This window comes from Piliocolobus tephrosceles, chromosome 16 (genome assembly GCF_002776525.5).
Source record: "Piliocolobus tephrosceles isolate RC106 chromosome 16, ASM277652v3, whole genome shotgun sequence".
In the NCBI taxonomy this organism is placed as follows: domain Eukaryota; kingdom Metazoa; phylum Chordata; class Mammalia; order Primates; family Cercopithecidae; genus Piliocolobus; species Piliocolobus tephrosceles.
The window spans coordinates 19,788,672-19,809,427 of record NC_045449.1 but is presented as its reverse complement, the minus strand read 5'-3'; the positions used below and the strand labels follow the sequence as shown (position 1 = coordinate 19,809,427).

The window sequence follows — 20,756 nt, the reverse complement described above, 5'->3', positions numbered from 1 at the left end:
AAATAAATAAATAAATAAATAAATAAATAAATAAATAAATAAATAAATAAATAAAATTCTGAAAAATACAGGTGCTGAGTTTTTTTGATGGTAGAGCAATTTTTTTTTTTTTTGGGGGGGGGGACCGAGCCTCCCCCTTTTCGCCCAGGCTGGAGTGAAATGGTGCAATCTTGGCTCACTGCAACCTCAGCCCCCCAGGTTCAAGTGATTCTCCTGCCTCAGCCTCCCGAGTAGCTGGGATTATGGGCACATGCCACCATGCCTGGCTAATTTTTGTATTTTTAGTAGAGACAAGGTTTCACCATGTTGGCCAGGCTGATCTCCAACTCTGACCTCAGGTGATCTACCCGCCTCAGCCTCCCAAAGTGCTGGGATTACAGGCGTGAGCCACTGTGCCCAGCCTTATTTTTTCTTTTTTTGAGACAAGGTCTCACTCTGTCACCCAGACTGGAATGCAGTGGCTTGATCTCAGCCCACTTGCAGCCCTGACCTTCTGGACTGAAGCGATTCTCCCACCTTAGCCTCCTGAGTAGCTGGGACTACAGGCATGTGCCACCATGCCTGGCTAATTTTTGTAGTTTTTGTAGAGACGGGGTTTTGCCATGTTGCCCAGGCTGGTCACAAACTCCTGAGCTTAAGCAGTTTGTCAGCCTTGACCTTCCAAAGTGCTGGGATTACAAGCGTGAGCCACAGTGCCTGATCATGAGACCAATTTTTTTTTTTTTTTTTTTTTTTTTGAGATAGAGTCTCACTGTGTCACCCAGGCTGGAGTGCAGTGGCACGATTGTGGCCCACTGCAACCTCTGCCTCCCGGGCTCAACTGATTCTTCTGCCTCAGCCTCCCAAGTAGCTGGGACTATAGGTACATGCCACCACACCCAGCTAATTTTTGTATTTTTAGTAGAGACAGTGTTTCTTCATATTGGTCATGCTGGTCTTGAACTCCTGACCTTGTGATCTGCCCGCCTCGCCCTCCCAAAGTGCTGGGATTACAGGTGTGAGCCACAGCACCCTGCCAGAGAACAATTTTTTAATAGTAACTTATTATATATAGTATTTTATGTAGTACCTATTTCATACAGTGCAACTTGTTTTTAAACTATTTATAGGCTGGGTGCAGTGGCTCATGCCTGTATTCCCAGCACTTTGGGAGGCTGAGGCAGGAGGATTACTTGAGGTCAGGAGTTCAAGACCAGCCTGGCCAATATGATGAAACCCCATCTCTACTAAAAATACAGAATTAGCTGGGCATGGTGGCATGCACCTGTATTCCCAGCTACTTTCAAGGCCGAGGTGAGAGGATTGCTTGAGCCTGGGAGTTCAAGGCTGCAGTTAGCTATTATCATGCTACTGCACTCCAGTCTGGGTAACAGAGTGAGATCCCATCTTAAAAAAAAAGAAAACAAAACTATTTATTGCTTGTGTCTGCTTTATTTTCAAAGGTCTAACTCATCTTATTACTATGGATTTACACCAGAAGGAAATTCAGGGCTTCTTCAATATTCCTGTTGACAATTTAAGAGCATCTCCCTTCTTATTACAGTATATTCAAGAAGAGGTGAGCTAGCTCAAACTTTTTTATTTTAACATTCTGATTAAGGTTGAAAGATGTATTTCCATTTCCTTAGGATATCCCAAAAGGGTTAAAACTTGATGTATTCTACCTAAAGTACCTTTATACTTTATAGATATAATCCACATATTTTAGAATTCTGAATCTGCAGTTTGTTTCTTTAGTTAAGCTCTTAAAACTGCTTTTTCTTTTGGATGTCAAGTACCTAGAATTGGACTAGATATGATTGTAATGAGTAATTCACTCTCATTACTAGTCTATGCTTGGTCCTGGTTCTGTTTTATATATCCATGTATCCATCGTGTCTGTCTGTCCACCTAGTTATAATAGTCAGCATCCATGATGCCCCCTCCCAGCAGGAAAACTAGAATCATCAGAATGACTTAGAGCTGCTCGTGGGCTCCTTCTCTCTCCTCTCCCCTGCCTCCTTACACCCTAGGGAACCACTGTCCTGAAGCGATGTTGAATTTATCCAATGCTTTTTCTGTATCAGTGGAGATGATCATGTTTTTTCCCTTCATTCTATTAATGTGGTTTATTACCACCCTTGCATCCTGGGGTTACATTTGTTTTTCTTTGATATGAGTTAGCATTTTTGTGACTTGCTATTTAAGAAAGCTTTTAAAATGTTAATTGATGTTGTACTTAGCTATTTTGCTTTTAGCTGTTTTTCTTTCTTTCTTTCTTTCTTTTTTTTTTTTTTTTTTGAGATGGAGTCTCGCCCTGTCACGCCCAGGCTGGAGTGCAATGGCGTGATCTCGGCCCACTGAAACCTCCACCTCCCAGGTTCAAGCAATTCTCCTACCTCAGCCTCCCGAGTAACTGGATTACAGGCATGCACTACTACCCCTGGCTAATTTTTTGTATCTTTAGTAGAGACGGGGTTTCAGCATGTTGGCCAGGCTGGTCTTGAACTCCTCACCTCGTGATCCGCCCGCCTCGGCCTCCCAAAGTGCTGGGATTACAGGCATGAGCCACTGCACCTGGCCTTAGCTGTTTTTCTTATATAAATTATTTCTCTCTTTAATAACTTTTCTAGAGAGCTTCTTTTTACAGTACTTTATTTGAAAGATGGCAGTTTATAGGTTTCTGAGGAACTTCTTTCTGGGTAAGAGTACAGGGCTTCCCCATTCTCCAGCAATTGATAAAAGTCCTTATAGAGAAAATGAATTTAAGTATTTTTGAAAGAGAAAAATGTAAAATATTCTGCTTTTTTTTTCTTTAAAGTTACACACAAGAAACATAAAAACTCTAGTCCAGGCACAGTGGCTCACACCTATAATCCCAGCACTTTGGGAGTCCGAGGCGGGTGGATCACTTGAGGTCAGGAGTTCAGACCAGCCTGGCCAACATGGTGAAACTCCGTCTCTACTAAAAATACATAATTAGCTGGATATGGTGGTGGGCACCTGTAATCCCAGTTACTTGGGAGGCTGAAGCAGGAGAATTGCTTGAACCTGGGAGGTGGAGGTTGCAGTGAGCCAGGATTGTGCCATGGCACTCCTGCCTGGGTGACAGAGCAAGACTCTGTCTCATAAAAAACAAAAAAGAAAACAAAAATACTCTTAACAAATTCAAAAAATAATAGAGACTTTAATTTTGCCTGAAAATTTTTTTGTTGTTCTTTGAGACAGGGTCTTTCTCTGTCACCCAGGCTGGACTGCTGTGGTGCCATGATAGCTCACTGCAACCTTGAACTCCTGGGTTCAAGAGATTTCTCCCACTTCAGTCTCCTGAGTAACTGAGATTAGAGGTGTGCCACCACACCTAGCTAATTAAAAAAAAATATTTCCAGAGTTAGAATCTTGCTATGTTACCCAGGCTGGTCTCAAACTCTGTGCCTGCACTAATTTTACCTGAATATTATTCTCAGTTGAGAGAGATGGTGAGATAAAATTGGCAAATGTCTTGATAGGGAAGGATGAAGAGGTTTAGGCAGAGAGAGAGTGAGAGAGTGAGCATTGAACATGGTTCAGTTAGCAACCAGCCATGCGGAGAAACCTGTCATTTTGGAAGAAATAGAGCAGTCGCTATAGACTTATATGGGTTGCTATCGACATCTTGTGGTTTTAGGGGATGTTTCCATTCCAGACACAGGCATGTTGTGTGCCAGTGTCTCAAGGCACAAATGGCGATTGCACCTCTTGAGGGATGCCCAGCGGGTAAGCCTAAAGAACGAAGGCTGGGGCACCCTTGTGCTGGTCACAAGGTCAGGCTGGAAGCCTAAGCCTAGTCATTGCCTGTAGTGCAGGCTTATACCTCAGGATGACACTGCCCTCTACTTGAAAAAATCCCCATTTTAGTTTCATTGTTGAGAAGAAGTCAGGGCTGGGTGTGGTGGCCCACATCTATAATCCCAGCACTTTGAGAGGCTGAGGAGGTTGGATCAGTTTAGTCCAGGAGTTTAAGACCATCCTCGGCAATATGGCAAAACCCTGTCTCCACAAAAACTACAAAAATTAACCAGGTGTGGTGGTGCATGCCTGTAGTCCCAGCTACTCAGGAGGACAAGAAGTGGGAGGATTGCTTGAGCCTGGGAGGTCGAAGTTGTCCAGGTGGTCGAGGCTGCATTGAGCCGTGATCTGGGCGACAGAATGAGATTCCGTCTTAAAAAAAAAAAAAAAATTAGTGTATGGGAACTCAGTGTTAAAAAGGAATTTTTGTCGTATTGCTTTTTCTTTTTTTTTTTTTCTTTTTTTCTTTTTTTGAAGACAGAGTCTCTCTTTGTCACTCAGGCTGGAACACAATCTTGGCTCACAGCAACCTCTGCCTCCCGGGTTCAAGCGATTCTCCTGCCTCAGCCTCCCGAGTAGCTGGGATTACAGGCATGCACCACCACACCTGGCTAATTTTGTATTTTTAGTAGAGACAGGGTTTCTCCATGTTGGTTAGGCTGGTCTCAAACTCCCAACCTCAGGTGATCTGCCCACCTTCGCCTCCCAAAGTGCTGGGATTACAGGCATGAGCCACCGCACTCGGCCTAATTGTTGTATTTTTAGTAGAGATAGCGTTTTACCGTGTTGACCAGGCTGGTCTTGAACTTCTGAACTCCAGAGATCTGCCTGCCTCAGCTTCCCAAAGTACTGGTATTACAGGCATGAGCCACCACACCTGGCCTGTATTGCCTTTTTATAGTATCTTGTCTCTTTTGTTTTTATGTGTTAGAATCTCTTAAAGCAGGGGATAGATATTCATGTTTCACTGAATCTGAGGTGCTGTCAGTCCAGGCTTACATTATTTTATGTCACCAAGAAAGAAGAAAACACTGCTAATTATACTGTGGCACTGTGCCTTCTTGTCACTTAGTGATCCTATTCTGCAGGTTTTGATGCTGACACTTTCATCTCTGAAATACTTTCTCTATCTCTTGTGTTTGTCACTGGAATTTAAGCACCTTCTGCCAGAGTTAGAAGGAACATTCTGGTACTAGGATGCTCGTTGCCTTGAAACTTTTGCCATCTATTCTTTTTTTTTTTTTTTTTTTTTTTTGAGGCGGAGTCTTGCTCTGTCGCCCAGGCTGGAGTGTAGTGGCGTGATCTCGGCTCACTGCAAGCTCCGCCACCCGAGTTCACACCATTTTCCTGCTTCAGCCTCCCCAGTAGCTGGGACTACAAGCACCTACCAGCACGCCTAGCTAATTTTTTTGTATTTTAGAGACGGGTTTTACTGTGTTAGCCAGGATGGTCTCAATCTCCTGACCTGGTGATCCGCCTGCCTCGGCCTCCCAAAGTGCTGAGATTACAGGCGTGAGCCACCGCGCCCAGCCAACTTTTGCCATCTATACTGAGGGCGTCTGTCAGTGTCTGTTGCCTTCCGCTGCATTGCTGGGGATGTGTCAGGCAGTCCTTTTCCAGTTCAGTCCTTTTCACAGTTTCACCTACTGGTAGGGATCTTCCTTTCTTAAGTTTCATAAAGCATTTGATTGCTGCCTTGCAAGAAAATGTGGAATTGTATCATTTTTCCAGTGATAAATATTTGATTCATGAATATTAAATTACACCCTGATGGTCCCTTCCTGTATCTTTCTGCATACACGATAATTTTTCTTTTCTTGTTTTTTTTTTTTTTGAGACGGAGTTTTGCTCTTGTTACCCAGGCTGGAGTGCACTGGCGCGATCTCGGCTCACCGCAACCTCTGCCTCCCAGGTTCAAGCGATTCTCCTGCCTCAGCCTCCCAAGTAGCTGGGATTACAGGCATGGGCCACCATGCCCGGCTAATTTTGTATTTGTAGTAGAGAGGGGGTTTCTCCATGTTAGTCAGGCTGGTCTTGAACTCCCGACCTCAGGTCATCCACCCACCTCAGCCTCCCAGAGTGCTGGGATTAAAAGCGTGAGCCACCACGCCTGACTTGATAATTTTTCATTTTAGTGAAAAATTTAATGAAAAGAAACATAGTAATTCTTTCTGGAGACATTTTAAATGGTTCAAACGATTCTCCTGCCTCAGCCTCCTGAGTAGCTGGATTACAAGTGTGCACCACCACGCCTGGCTAATTTTTTTTTTGCATTTTTAGTAGCTAGGGGGTTTCACCATGCTGGCCATGCTGGTCTTGGCTCAGATGTTCTGCCCGCCTTGGCCTCCCAAAGTGCTGGGATTATGGGCATAAGCCACCATGCCTGGCCATCTTTGGGAATTTTTTTTTTAATCTGTTAAGTATTTCATCCCTTCTATTTCTTTTATTATTTTCCTTTGGGAACTATAAGTCCTGAAAATTTTGGATCTAGTCTCTATAACTTTTAAAAACTTGTTTTACTTTTTGCATACTTATATATAGCATTCTGGGGAAATTCCTTGGCTTGGTCTTCCCTGGTTTGTTCTTAAAGTTGTGTTTATTCTACTGTTAAGCCAGCCAGCTGCTGGGTTTCTTTAGACCATAATAACTTCCTCCTCCTAGATTTATTTGTGGTTCTTTTTCATAATAACTTGTTCTTTCTTGTTGTATATAATTTCCCGTTTTAACCTCTGTAGAGACAATAGACTTGTTTTTGTTAGAGTCCTTTCTTTTAGGTCCTTTAATTGTTATTAACTGTTTTCTTGGTTCTATCTTTTCTTGGCTGGGTTTGGTAATGTTTGATGAGACAAGGAAGTACATAAAAAAGTTTAGAAAGACTGCCAGCAAAAATAATGAAAGTGCCCAAATGGAAATATATTTTACTGCCTTACTTCCTGAGAGTGTTGGATAAATTAGGCTTTCCTGTAGATACAGCTGAAACATGTGATTATTGCTGGCTCCAAGTGTACTAGATTATTCAAATTAATTATTTTTTTGTTCATTTGCTAAGCAGTTATTATTTAGTGCTTGTTATGTGGTAGGCATTGTTTTATATATGGTGCTAGATGTTATTAACTGCTCATATTAAAATTCATTGGTGTAATTGAAAAAAACAAGGAGAATATAGTTAATATATTTTTTTTTAAATAATGCTGGGCTGATTATCCTTTAACAAATTGGTTGCTTCAACATGTTATGACTGCAATATGTTAAACAGCCATTTGTTTGGACTGCACTAATTTGGAATTTGACAGTCAGCTTGTACTCAGATTGAATTGGATATCCTTGTACTTTGAAATTACATGTAATTAGGAATCTTGTTGACGAGATATATAGAAACATCTTTATACTGCATTATTAGTATTTGCTGGCAGAGATATGAGCTAATCACCAATTATCCCTACTTTTTTCCTAAAAGACGTCTGTGTGGCTCACACGTTAGTAATATTTTTTCGTAGACAGGTTCCTTTCTTCATTTTCCAAAGAAGAATTTTACTTTGAACTTTTTCTTTTTTTAGAAAACTTTCAACTAACCAAGCATTTTTGGGTCGGTTGGAATTTTCCTTTTTGTTGACATGCAGTAATATCTTACTTCTTGTCTGTCACAGATCCCAGATTACAGGAATGCAGTAATCGTGGCCAAGTCTCCAGCATCGGCGAAGAGGTAAGTGGGAATCTCACAACCTCTTTCTGGATCTACTTCTAAGGATTGTATCCCTGATGAGTTCCAGGCATTCTAATTTGAACTTCAGTGGTTCCCAGTGATAGCTCTTATTTTTCTTCCATGGACTGGTATTTTAAGATTGTTCTGTCAACTCCATTTATTAAGTAAACATTTTAATTTGCTCTCTTTTTTTTTCCAATCCCACTCTATGATTGCCAGACATATTTCTTAAGTTATCTTCTACTTACACTTTCTTTTATTTCTTTTTATTATTTTTATTTATCTTTTGAGATGCAGTTTTGCCCTTGTTGCCCAAGCTGGAGTGCAGTGGTGTGATCTCGGCTCACCACAACCTCCACCTCCCAGGTTCAAGTGATTCTCCTGCCTCAGCCTCCCAAGTAGCTGGGATTACAGGCGTGCACCACCATGCCTGGCTAATGTTTGTATTTTTAGTAGAGATGGGGTTTCACCATGTTGGTCAGGCTGGTCTCAAACTCCTGACTTCAGGTGATCCACCCGCCTCAGCCTCCCATAGTGCTGGGATTACAGGTGTGAGCCACCACACCAGGCCTTATATTTATTTTTATTTTTAATAGTAGAAACAGAGTTTCGCCATGTTATCCAGGCTGGTCTTGAACTACTGAGGCTCAAACGATCCACCCACCCGCCTTAGCTTCCCAAAGTGCTGGGATTATAGGCATGAGCCACCGCGCTTGGCCAGTACCTCAGTCCTTTTGATTTCTGAGTAATGTTGCATTGTATGTGTATGCTAGTTTGTTTATCCATTCATCTGTTGATGGACACTTTTTTTTTTTTTTTTTTTACCTTTTGGCTATTATGAATAATACTCCTATGATAATTCATGGATTAGTTTTTGTGTGGGCATAAATTTTCATTTTTCATTTCTTGTGGATATATATTAGGATTGGAATTGCTGGGTCATATGGCAGTTTCGTTTATGTTTTGAGGAACTACCAGTCTCTTTTCCACTGCAGCTGCCCATTTTACATTCCCACCAGCAGAGTGTGAGGGTTCCAACTTCTCTACATCCTCACCGACACTTAATTCTCTGATGTTTTTCATTATAATCATCCTAGTGGGTGTGAAATGGTACTTTATTGTAGTTTTCATTTGCATTTTCCCTAATGATTGATGATGTTGAGTATCTTTTTTTTTGTTTTAATGAGACAGGGTCTCACTATGTTGCCCAGGCTGGGCTCAAACTCTTGGGCTCAATCAATCCTTCTGCCACAGGCTGTTGAGTATATACGTATATATGTGTATGTATATATAGGTACATATATATGTATATATGTATATACATGTATATATGTGTGTGTGTGTGTGTATTATATATATATATATGTATGTATTTTTTTTTTGAGACAGAGTCTCGCTCTGTTGCCTAGGCTGGAGTGCAGTGGCACAATCTCGGCTCACTGCAACCTCCGCCTCCCAGGTTTAAGCGATTCTCCTTCTTCAGCCTCCTGAGTAGCTGGGATTACAAGTATATGCCACCATGCCCAGTTGTTGAGTATATTTTTATGTGCTTTTTGGCCATTTGTATATATTTGGAGAAATGCCTGTTAACACCCTTTGCTCTTTTAATAATTGGGTTGTCTTTTTGTTGAGTTACAGGCATTCTTTATATATTCTACATACTAAACCCTTGTTAGATACGTGATTTGCAGGTATTTTCTCTCTTTCTGCAGATTGTCTTTTCACTGCCTTGATGGTGTTCTTTCACACAAACAGATTTCAATATTGGTAACGTTCAATTTATCTTTTTTTTTTTTTTTTTTTGAGACGGAGTCTCGGTCTATTGCCCAGACTGGAGTGCAATAGCATGGTCTCGGCTCACTGCAACTTCTACCTCCTTGCTACAAGTAATTCTCCTGCCTCAGCCTCCTGAGCAGCTGGGATTACAGGTGCCCGCCACCCCACCTGGCTAATTTTTTGTATTTTTAGTAGAGATGGGGTTTCACTATGTTGGCCAGGCTGGTCTCAAACTCTTGACCTCATGATCCGCCTGCTTTGGCCTCCCAAATCAGCTTATCTTTTTTGTTATTGCCTCTGCTTCTGATGTCGTATCTAAGAATCCATTGGCCAGGTGCAGTGGCTCACTTCTGTAATCTCAGCACTTTGGGAGGCTGAGACAGGAGGATCACTTGAGCCCAGAAATTTGGGACTAGCCAAGGCAATATAGTGAGACCTCGTTTCTAAGGGGAAAAAAAAAACATTAACTGGATGTGGTGGCGTGTGTCTGTGGTTCTAGCTACTTGGGTGGCTGAGGTGGGAGGATTGCTAGAGCCGAGGAGGTCAGGGTACAGTGAGCTGTGATTGCACCACTGCCTTCCAGTCTGATTGACACAGGCAGATCCTGTCTCAAAAAAAAAAAAAAAGAAGAGTCCATTGCCAAATCCAAGGTCATGAAATTTACCTCTGTATTGTCTCCTAATGATTTTAGTTTTTGCTCTTATATTTAGGTATTTGATATTTTATTTATTTATTTTTGAGACAGAGTCCAGAGTCTTGCTCTGTTGTCCAGGCTCGAGTGCAGTGGCGTGATCTTGGCCCACTGCAACCTCCACCTCCTGGATTCAAGCAGTTCTCCTGCCTCAACCTCTTCAGTAGCTGGGATTACGGGCACGTGCCACCACGCCTGGCTAATTTTTGTATTTTTAGTAGAGACAGGGTTTCACCATGTTCATCAGGCTAGTCTCAAACTCCTGACCTCAAGTGATCCTCCCGCCTTGGTCTCCCAAAACGCTGAGGTTACAGGCATGAGCCACCATGCCTGGCTGGTCTTTGATCATTTTGAGTTAATATGTGTATGTGGAGTAAGATGAGCATCCAGCTTCATTCTGAGCATGTGGCGATGCAGTTATTCCAGCACCATTTGCTGAAAGACTACCTTTTCTCCATTATATTGTCTTTGCTCTTTCATCAAAGATCAGTTGACAATATTTATGTAGGTCTATTTCTGAGCTCTCTGTTTTGTTCCATTTATATATTTGTCTGTTCTTTCACCAATCCCACACTGTCTTGATTACTATAGCTGTTTTTTTTTTTTAAGACTGTGTCTCTGTTACCTAGGCTGGAGTACAGTTGCTTGATCTCAGCTCACTGCAACCTCCACCTCCTGGGTTCAAGCCATTCTTGTGCCTCAGCCTCCCAAGTAGCTGGGCTTACAGGTGTGCACCACTGTGCCTGGCTAATTTTTGTGTTTTTAGTAGAGACAGGGTTTCGCCGTGTTGGCCAGGCTGGTCTCCAACTCCTGACCTCAAGTGATCTTGACCTCAAGTGATCCTCCCAAAGTATTGGGATTACAGGCGTGAGCCACCGCACCCAGCCACCATAGCTTTTTTATTTTTTTTGAGACAGAGTTTCACTCTTGTTTCTCAGGCTGCACAATCTCAGCTCACTGCAACCTCTGCCTCCCAGGTTCAAGTAGCTCTACTGCCTCAGCCTCCCAAGTAGCTGGGATTACAGATGTGCACCACTTCACTTGGCTAATTAGTAGAGATGGTGTTTCACTATGTTGATCAGGCTGGTGACCAACCTGATCTCCTGACATCAGGTGATCCATCCACCTTGGCCTCCCAAAGTACTGGGATTATAGATGTGAGCCACCACTCTTGGCCCTCTATAGCTTTTTTTTCTTTTGATACAGAGTTTTGCTCCTGTTACCCAGGCTGGGGTACAATGGCACGATTTTGGCTCACCCCACAACCTCTACCTCCTGAGTTCAAGTGATTCTCCTGCCTCAGCCTTCTGACTAGCTGGGATTACAGGCATGAGCCACCATGCCTATCTAATTTTGTATTTTTAGTAGAGATGGGGTTTTTCCGTGTTGGTCAGACTGGTATCGAACTCCTGACCTCAGGTGATCCACCTGCCTCGGCGTCCCAAAGTGTTGGGATTATAGGCGTGAGCCACTGCGCCTGGCCTTCTATAGCTTTTCAATCGTCTTTTTTTTTTTTTTTTTTTTTTGAGACGGAGTCTCGCTCTGTTGCCCAGACTGGAGTGCAGTGGCACAATCTCAGCTCACTGCAACCTCTGCCTCCTGGGTTTAAGCAGTTCTCTGCCTCAGCCTCCCGAGTAGCTGGAATTACAGGTACCCACCGCCACACCCAGCTAATTTTTATAGTTTTAGTAGAGATGGGGTTTCACCATCTTGGCCAGGCCAGTCTTGAACTCCTGACCTCATGATCCACTTGCCTCAGTCTCCCAAAGTGCTGGGATTACAGGTGTGAGCCACCACGCCCAGTCTCAATAGTCTTCAAGTTGGGTATTGTCACACCTCCAACTTTGTTCTTCAGTATTGTGTAGGCTATTCTGGGTCTTTTGCCTCTCCATATAAACTTCAGAATCAGTTTTTTGAAATCCACAAAATAACTTGTTGGGATTTGGATTGGGATTTGCATTAAATCTATAGATCAAATTGGGAAGAACTGGCATATTGACAATATTGAGTCTTCCTATCCATGAACATGGGATATCATTTGTTTTAAATTCGTCTTTGATTTCTGTCATCAGAGTTTTCCCCATATAGATGTGTACTTTTTTTTTTTTTTTAAAGAGACAAAGTCTTGCTGTGTTTACCCAGGCTGGAGTGCACTGGTGCCATCACAGCTCACTACAACCTTGATTTTTTGGGCTAATGGCAGTCCTTTCATTTCAGCCTCCTAAGTAACTAGGACTATAGGTGTGCACCACTAGCCTGGCTAATTAAAAAATACATTTTTTTTTTTTTTGCTACAGACAGGGGTCTGACTGTGTTGCCTAGGTTGGTCTCTAACACCTAGGCTCAGCCTCCCAGTGTTGGGATTGCAGGCATGAGCCATCACTTCCAGCCCATATTTTGTTATATTTATGCCTAAATACATATTTCATTTCTTTGGGTATCGCTTAATTTTTTAGACATTGTTTTCTTTAGTGCTGTGAACATATTTATGATAGCTAATTTATTCTGTCTAGTTATTCTGACATTGGGCTTTTTCAGAAATTGTTTCTGTTGACTGCTTTTTTCCTGTATATGGGCCATGTTTTTTTTTTTTAATTTTTAAAAAATCTTCTTTATTATTTTAATTTAATTTTTATTTTTATTTTATGACAGTCTTGCTCTGTTGCCCAGGCTGGAGTGCAGTGGCATGATCTCGGCTCTCTGTGACCTCAGCCTCCCGGGTTCCAGCGATTCTCCTGCCTCAACCTCCTGAGTAGCTGGGATTACAGGAGTGTGCCACCACACCCAGCTAATTTTTGTATTTTTAGTAGAGACAGGGTTTCATCATGTTGGCTGGGCTGGTCTCAAACTCCTGACCCCAGGTGATCCACCCATCTCGGCCTCCCGAAGTGCTGGGATTAGTGTGAGCCACCGTGCCTGACCCAAACTTCTTACTTTTTTTTTTTTTTTTTTTTTTTTTGAGATGGAATCTTGCTCTGTCGCCCAAGCTGGAGTGCAGTGGCGCGATCTCGGCTCACTGCAAGCTCTGCCTCCCAGGTTCATGCCATTCTCCTGCCTCAGCCTCCCAAGTAGCTGGGACTACAGGCGCCTGCCACCACGCCCGGCTAATTTTTTGTATTTTTAGTAGAGACGGGGTTTCACAGTGTTAGCCAGGATGGTCTCGATCTCCTGACCTCGTGATCCGCCCGCCTCGGCCTCCCAAAGTGCTAGGATTACAGGCGTGAGCCACCGTGCCCGGCCCAAAACTTCTTACTTTAAAAAAGCATACAGAAACAAGCTCTTGCTGTGTTTCTGGACCGGTCTCAAACTCCTGGCCTCAAGCAATCCTCCTGCCTTGGCCTCCCAAAGTTCTAGAATTAAAAGTATGAGCCACCATGCCTGGCCCATATTTTCCTTTTTGTCTGCATGCCTTGTACATTTTAGTTAAAAACAACATTTTAAAGTATGTAATGTGAAAAATCTGAGCATCAGATTCTACCTCCACCAATTCTCAGTGTTTGTTGTTGCTGTTGTTTCTGTGATATGTTTGTTTACTGGCTATCCTGTGCCAATTCTGTAAAGTCTGTATTCTTTGTAGCATTCAGCCACTGAAGTCTCTGGTTGGTTAGCTTACTGGCCAGCTAATGATTGGACAGAGATTTCCTGAAATGCCTTGAAGCAATAAATCTCCCACTTTCTTCAAGGTCTGTGTGTGTGTTTGTGCATGTCTTCACTTCTCCCAGCAGCTTACAACTCTGCCTTAGCCTTTACTTCCTGGTTGCACAGTGCCTTGAGGTCAGCCAAGGTTCAAGGTTAGGGGCTTTTCAGGTCCTTCCCGGGTAAGCGCATGTTTTTCACATGCAGGAATAAGCTTTTCAAGGCCCATATGGCCATCTCATTCCCTAGATTTTCCTTTTTTTTTTTTTTTTTGTCTAGCCCCTAGTTTTACTCAACTGGCACTGTCACTTCAGGCAGCTGCAGCTGTTGATTGTTCATCTACTCTGGAGATATGACTATTCACACAGAGTGAGCTCTAAGTCTGGTCATATTCTCCAGCCCTGAGTCTTAGAGAGCTGCCAGATAGTGACGGTTATCTGAGAATGGACTTCTTGAGAAACTCCAAACCTGGTCTTTTCCCACCAGTGGTTGCTAGTCTTCTGGTTTCTCATGGCCACCATGTTTATGAGGTTTCCAATTTTTGTCTTTTGCAGAACTGGAGAGAGAGGCATGGGAATAGGGCAAGTTAAAACGCACAAAGTTTCTTTTCTTTTTTTTTTTTTTTTTTTTTTTTTTGCGACAGGGTCTCACTCTGATGCCCAGACTAGAGTGCAGTGGCATGATTATGGTTTACTGCAGCCTCAACTTCCTGGGCTCAGGTGATCCTCCCACCCCAGCCTCCCAGGTAGCTGAGACCACAGGCATGCAGCACCATTCCTGGCTAATTTTTGTGTTTTTTGTGGAGATGGGGTTTCACTATATTGCCCAGGCTGGTCTCCAACTCCTGGCCTCAAGTGATCTGCCCATCTTAGCCTCCCAAAGTGTTGGGATAATAGTCGTGAACTAGCATGCCCAGCCCAAAGTTTGCTCTTTAACAAGACTCAGCTGTTTTTCTTAAACGCTCCTCAGATTGTTGCAAGCCGTTGGTTAACTTCCATAGTTATGTGAAAGTTATTTTTTGCAAATTTTTTTAGAGTTTTTCTTTCTTTCATGGAGGAGCAGATTTTTTAGGGTCCTTATTCTGCCGTTCTAGAGTAGTGCTTCTCTATAGTGTTTTTTTTGTTTGTTTTTGTTTTTTTTGTTTGTTTGTTTTTGAGACAGATTTTTATACTTGTCACCCAGGCTGGAGTGCAATGATGCCATCTTGGCTCACTGCAACCTCCACCTCCCAGGTTCAAGTGATTCTTCTGTCTCAGCCTCCTGAGTAGCTGGGATTACAGGCTCCCATCATCACACCCAGCTAATTTTTGTATTCTTAGTAGAGATGGAGTTTTCACCGTGTTGGCCAGGCTGGTCTGGAACTCCTGACCTCAGGTGATCTGCCTGCCTCAACCTCCCAAAATGCTGGGATTACAGGCGTGAGCCACCACATCTGGCCCTCTATAGTGTTTGAATATCTCCTTATATAGCTGTTTTAATGGTTGTTCTAAGTATTTTATTACATATACAAAACATATTACAATATACTGATGTCATTTTATCAATTTGGGTGAAATATAGAAGCCATACCTCTCTCTATGTCTGTTTATTCTCCCTGTTTTTAATATATTTGTCTTAAATATTTCCTATACATACATTTATAGCAGTATCAGGCTGTTACAACTTTCGCTTTTTTTTTTTTTTCTTTTTGAAACGGAGTCTCACGCTGTCACCAGGCTGGGGTGCAATGGTGCAATCTCAGCTCACGGTAACCTCCACCTCCCAGGTTCAAGTGATTCTCCTGCCTCAGCCTCACGAGTAGCTGGGACTACAGGCGAGTGCCACCATGCCCAGCTAATTTTTGTATTTTTAGTAGAGATGGGGTTTCACTGTGTTGGCCAGGATGGTCTCCATCTCTTGATCTCACTATCTGCCCACCTCAGCCTTCCAAAGTGCTGGGATTACAGGCGTGAGCCACCGCTCCCAGCCAGGATTTTTGGTTTTAAACGTCAAACATAATTTAGAAAAGTCAAGAAATGAAGGAGGCCGGGCGCAGTGGCGCAAGCCTGTAATCCCAGCACTTTGGGAGGCCGAGACGGGCGGATCACGAGGTCAGGAGATCGAGACCATCCTGACTAACCCAGTGAAACCCTGTCTCTACTTAAAAAAATACAAAAAACTAGCCGGGCGTGGTGGTGGGCGCCTGTAGTCCCAGCTACTCGGGAGGCTGAGGCAGGAGAATGGCGTAAACCCGGAAGACGGAGCTTGCAGTGAGCTGAGATCTGGCCACTGCACTCCAGGCTGGGCTACAGAGCCAGACTCCATCTCAAAAAAAAAAAAAAAAAAAGAAATGAAGGAAAGCTTATTATATTTACAAGTATTTTTGGTTCCTTCTTCCTTCCTGATATTCCAAAGTTTCGTTTATTGTTTCCTTTCTGTTTAGAGTACCTCCTTTTGCCTCTTTTCAGTACAGTTCTGTTGGTAATACATTTTGCTGGTTTTCCTTCATTTGAGAATGTCTAGAGTTCCTTTTCGTTCTTAAAGGATATTATTGCTCGGTATAGGATTCTGGAGTAACAGTTCTTTTCTCTCAGCACCTGAAAAGTTTTTGTGTCACTTTCTTCTGGTCACTGGTTTCTAATGAGAAGTTGGTTATCATCTGAATTGTTTTTCAAGATTTTTTTGTCTTTAGTTTTCAAAAGTTTAATCATGATATGTCTTGAGATTGCTTTGGGTTTATCCTGTTTGGTGTTTGCTGGACTCCTTGAAGCTGTGGGTTTATGTCTCTGACCAATTTGGGAAGTTTTTAGCCATTGTCTTTGAGTACTTTTTTAGTCCTACTGTCGTTCTCCTCTTTTTCTGGGACTTTATGACATAAATGTTAGGTCTTTTTTTTGGGGGGGGGGAGGGAATGGAGTTTCACTGTTGTTGCCCAGGCTGGAGTACAATGGCGTGATCTCGGCTCACCGCAACCTCTGCCTCCCAGATTCAAGTGATTCTCCTGCCTCAGCCTCCCAAGTAGCTGGGATTATAGGCATGCATCACCACGGCCAGCTAATTTTGTATATTTAGTAGAGATGAGGTTTCACCATGTTGGTCAGGCTGGTCTTGAACTTCCGACCTCAGGTGATCCACCCACCTTGGCCTCCCAAAGTGCTGAGATTACAGGTGTGAGCCATTGCGCCCAGCTGATCTTTTATTACAGGTCCATGGGATTCTGGTTTTTTTTTATTTTCTAGTCTTTTATAATTTTATTTTTTAGAGGATCTCACTATGTTACTCAGGCTGGTCTTGAACCCCTGGGCTCAAGGGTTTCTCCCACCTTAGCCTCCAGAGTAGCTGAGACTGCAGGCACATGCCGCCATGCCCTGCCTCAGTCATCCTCTCTCTGTTGTCCAAACTGGCTAATTTCTGTTGTCTACCTTCCAGTTCATTGATCATTTCCTCGGCCTCCATTACTATTTTCACTGTAACTTCCATTCTGCTGTTGAGTATATCCAACTGAGTTACTTATTGTTTTTTGAGACAGGGTCTCACCTCTTGCCCAGGCTGGAGTGTAGTGGTGCAAGCATAGCTTACTTCAACCTCTGCCTCCCAGGCTCAAGCAATCCTCCCACATCAGCCTCCTGAGTAGCTGGGACTATAGGCACATGCCATCATGTCTGGTGAATTTCTTTTTTGTATTTTTGGTAGAGACAGGAGTTTTACCATGTTGCCCAGGCTGGTCTTGAACTCCTGAGCTCAAGTGATCTGCCCACCTCAGCTTCTCTAAAGTGCTGGAATTACAGGTGTGAGCCACCGCCCCCAGCCCAACTGAGCTTTTTAATTTGGTTATTGTATTTTTTAAGTTCTAAAATTAGTTTTTGGTTCTTTTTTTTTTTTTTTTTTTGAAACAGAGTCTGGCTCTTTTGCCCAGGCTGGAGTGTAGTGGTGTTATCAAGGCTCACTGCAACCTTGAACCCTGGGTTCAAGTGATCCTTACGCCTCAGCCTCCTGAGGAGCTGGGATTACAGGCATCTGCCACCATGCCAGGCTAATTTTTTTTTTTTTTTTTTTTTTTTTTTTTGAGATGGAGTATCGCTCTGTCCTCCAGGCTAGAGTACAGTGGCGTGATCTCGGCTTACTGCAACCTCTGCCTCCTGGGTTCAAGTGATTCTCCTGCCTCAGTCTCCTGAGTAGCTGGGATTATAGTCGTGAGCCACCATACCCAGCTAATTTTTGTATTTTTAGTAGAGACGGAGTTTCACCATGATAGTCAGGCTGGTCTTGAACTTCTGACCTCGTGATCTGCCCGCCTCAGCCTCCCAAAGTGCTGGGATTACAGGCGCGAGCCACCGCACCTGGCTGCTAATTTTGTATTTTTAGTAGAGACGGGATTTTGCCATGTTGGCCAGGCTGGTTTCAAACTCCTGGCCTCAAGTGATCTGCCTGCCTCGGCCTCCCAATGTGCTAGGATTGCAGTCATGAGACACTATGCCTGGCCTTGGGTCTTTTTTTATACCTTCTATTTTTTTGTCAATACTTTCTTTAGACTTCTTGTTTTTTATTTCACACATGCTCATAATTACCGCTGGTAGCACTTTTCTGATGGCTGCTCCAAAATCTTTGTTATACAGTTTCAGCATGTCTATCACTTGGTGTTGGCATCTGTTAATTGTCTTTTTTCATTCATATTGAGATTTCACTGGTCTTTAGTGTGATGAGTGGTTTCTGATTGGAATCTGGACTTTTGGATATCATGTGTGAGATTCTGGGTCTCATTTAGGCCTTCTGATTTTGCTGGCTTCTCAGGACTCTGGCAGGGAAAGTGGTGGTGCTGGGGCTCGTTTCTGCTAGGTAAGGGTAGAAGTCTAGATTCCCCACAGGGCCTGTGTGGACCACGTAAGGTGGTCCTTGTTACCCATGGGTGGAAGTGCTCCCTCCATTTCCTCCACTGACGCCAAGGAAAAGTAGCATCATTCTCATTGGGTGATGGTGAGATTCCTGACTCCACCAGGCTGCCTCTGATACCACTGCAATGGAGAGGGGAGGGGCACTCCTTTACTGCTGAGTTGGGGGTAGAAGTCCAGATTTCACTCTCCACTGACTCTGGCAGTTGCTCCTTACTGCTGAGTGAGGGTGAAAGTCCCAGCTCCCTATTTGGCCTTCTGTGAAACCACCCCATCAGGTTTGGGGTGCCTCATTATAGCCTGGCAAGCCAGGAAGTATAGGCTCACCACTCAGCCTTTACTCATGCAGCGAAAATGTGGCGGAAACATGGGCTGCGGCTTTCCTGCCTGTGTGGCTGGAGTAAGGCAGTTATTGTCTAAATATTTTCTCACTCACTAGGTTGCCCTTTTCTTAGTCTTTTGACTAGGGAGAGCTGACCTTTGTTAGAGCTTTTTTGTGTTTGCCCACTGGCATTTTTGGGTCACTGCTTCTCCAGCTACAAATCTGGGATAATAAGGCAAAAAGAATGCCCAAGGAAGCCACCACCATGATGTTCTTCAGGTCCTGAGGTCCCTTGCTAGTCTGCCTTCTCTCTACCTTTTAGAGTCTTCTCATTTATTATTATTATTATTTTTTTTTTTTTTTTTTTTTTTTGAGACAGAATCTCGCTCTGTCGCCTGGGCTGGTGTGCAGTGGTGTAATCTTGGCTCACTGCAAACTCCGCCTCCCGGGTTCACGCCATTCTTCTGCCTCAGCCTCCTGAGTAGCTGGGACTACAGGCATCCGCCACCGCGCCTGGCTGATTTTTTGCATTTTTAGTAGAGACGGTTTCACCGTGTTAACCAAGATGGTCTCTATCTCCTGACCTCATGATCCACCCACCTCGGCCTCCCAAAGTGCTAAGATTGCAGGTGTGAGCCACCGCACCTGGCCAGAGTCTTCTCATTTTTGTTTGTATGTAACATCCAGGGGTTTTAGTTGTGGGTAGTAGAAGGAGTATAATAATCCACCCTAGTGGAAGCGGAAGTGACGACGGTATGTTTTGATACTTTTTTTTCCTTGAGACAGGATCTTGCTCTGTCATCCAGGCTAGAGTGCAGTGGTACAACCACAGCTCACTGTAACCTCCATCTCCTGGGCTCAAGAGATCCTCCTACCTTAGCCTCCTGAGTAGCTGGGACTGCAGGCATGTGCCACCATGCCCAGCTATTTTTTTCTTTATTTTTGTAGCAACGGGATCTCCCTATGTTGCCAGGTCTGGTCTCTAACTCTAGGGTACAAATAATCCTTCTGCCTTGGCCTCTTGAAGTTCTGGGATTACAGGCATGAGTCACGGCATCTGGCCTTGATACATTTCTTTTTTCTTTCCCACTGAATACCAGAAGAACATGATGAATTTTCTCTTGACTTTCCCATCTGAGTGGACTTTTAGTAACCTCTAGAGTTCTCAGTTTACTTCTGTCACACATGTATTCACAGGGGGATGGATGTGGTAGCCTTTTGCTCAGTTTTTTCAGCCCTTGTCAGTGATGTTTGTCATTCATCTGTTCAGTTGTTTATTGAGAACCTATTGTGCTGGGGCTGATGAGGCCTAGGAAGATGCCCTGTAGGAGTGCATGTGTAGCGTCAGATGTTTTTTATCTATGTTACGTTATTTGATCTTTGCAACCTTGGAAATCAGCAGTTATAATCTCTCACAGATGAGGAAACAGACCCACAGAGATGAAGGAACTTTTCCAAGGTAGTTCTGCCAAATGTTGTTTCCTTGAAGGTGGTTGTGCAACTCTTTACTTCCAAGAATGTTTTCTGTAAAAGTGATTAGGGGACTTGAGTGTTGGCCAAATATGATGGAAACTGGGCCATGTGCGGTGTCATGCCTATAATCCCAGCACTTTGGGAGGCCGAGGTGGGTGGACCACCTGAAGTCGGGAGTTTAAGACCAGCCTAACCAACATAGTGAAGCCCTGTCTCTATTAAAAATACAAAATTAGCCAGGTATGGTGGCGCACACCTGTAATCCCAGCTACTTGGGAGGCTGAGGCAGGAGAATTGCTAGAACCAGGGAGGCAGAGGTTGCAGTCAGTCAAGATGGCGCCATTGTACTCCAGCCTGGGTGACAAGAGCAAAACTCCATCTCAAAAAAAAAAAAAGAAAGAAATTGGCTTGCCCCTCTCCACTCAATCTTTACTGAGTACATATTTGAGTGCTGCTGTGCCAGCCATCGTGGACGTGGTG

The 20,756-nt window shown here is 43.5% G+C and overlaps 1 protein-coding gene across 6 annotated transcripts in view; it reads left to right on the top strand.

The window, feature by feature from the left end:
* PRPSAP2 (phosphoribosyl pyrophosphate synthetase associated protein 2) overlaps positions 1 to 20,756 on the top strand; it is a 74,418-nt gene that overhangs the window by 24,706 nt on the left and 28,956 nt on the right. For all 6 annotated transcript variants that reach the window (XM_026449387.1, XM_026449382.1, XM_026449385.2 and 3 more), the window contains 2 exons: positions 1,443 to 1,558; positions 7,455 to 7,510. In XM_026449387.1, coding sequence (XP_026305172.1) covers positions 1,443 to 1,558; positions 7,455 to 7,510 — 172 coding nt within the window. The remainder of the gene's footprint in view (positions 1 to 1,442; positions 1,559 to 7,454; positions 7,511 to 20,756) is intronic.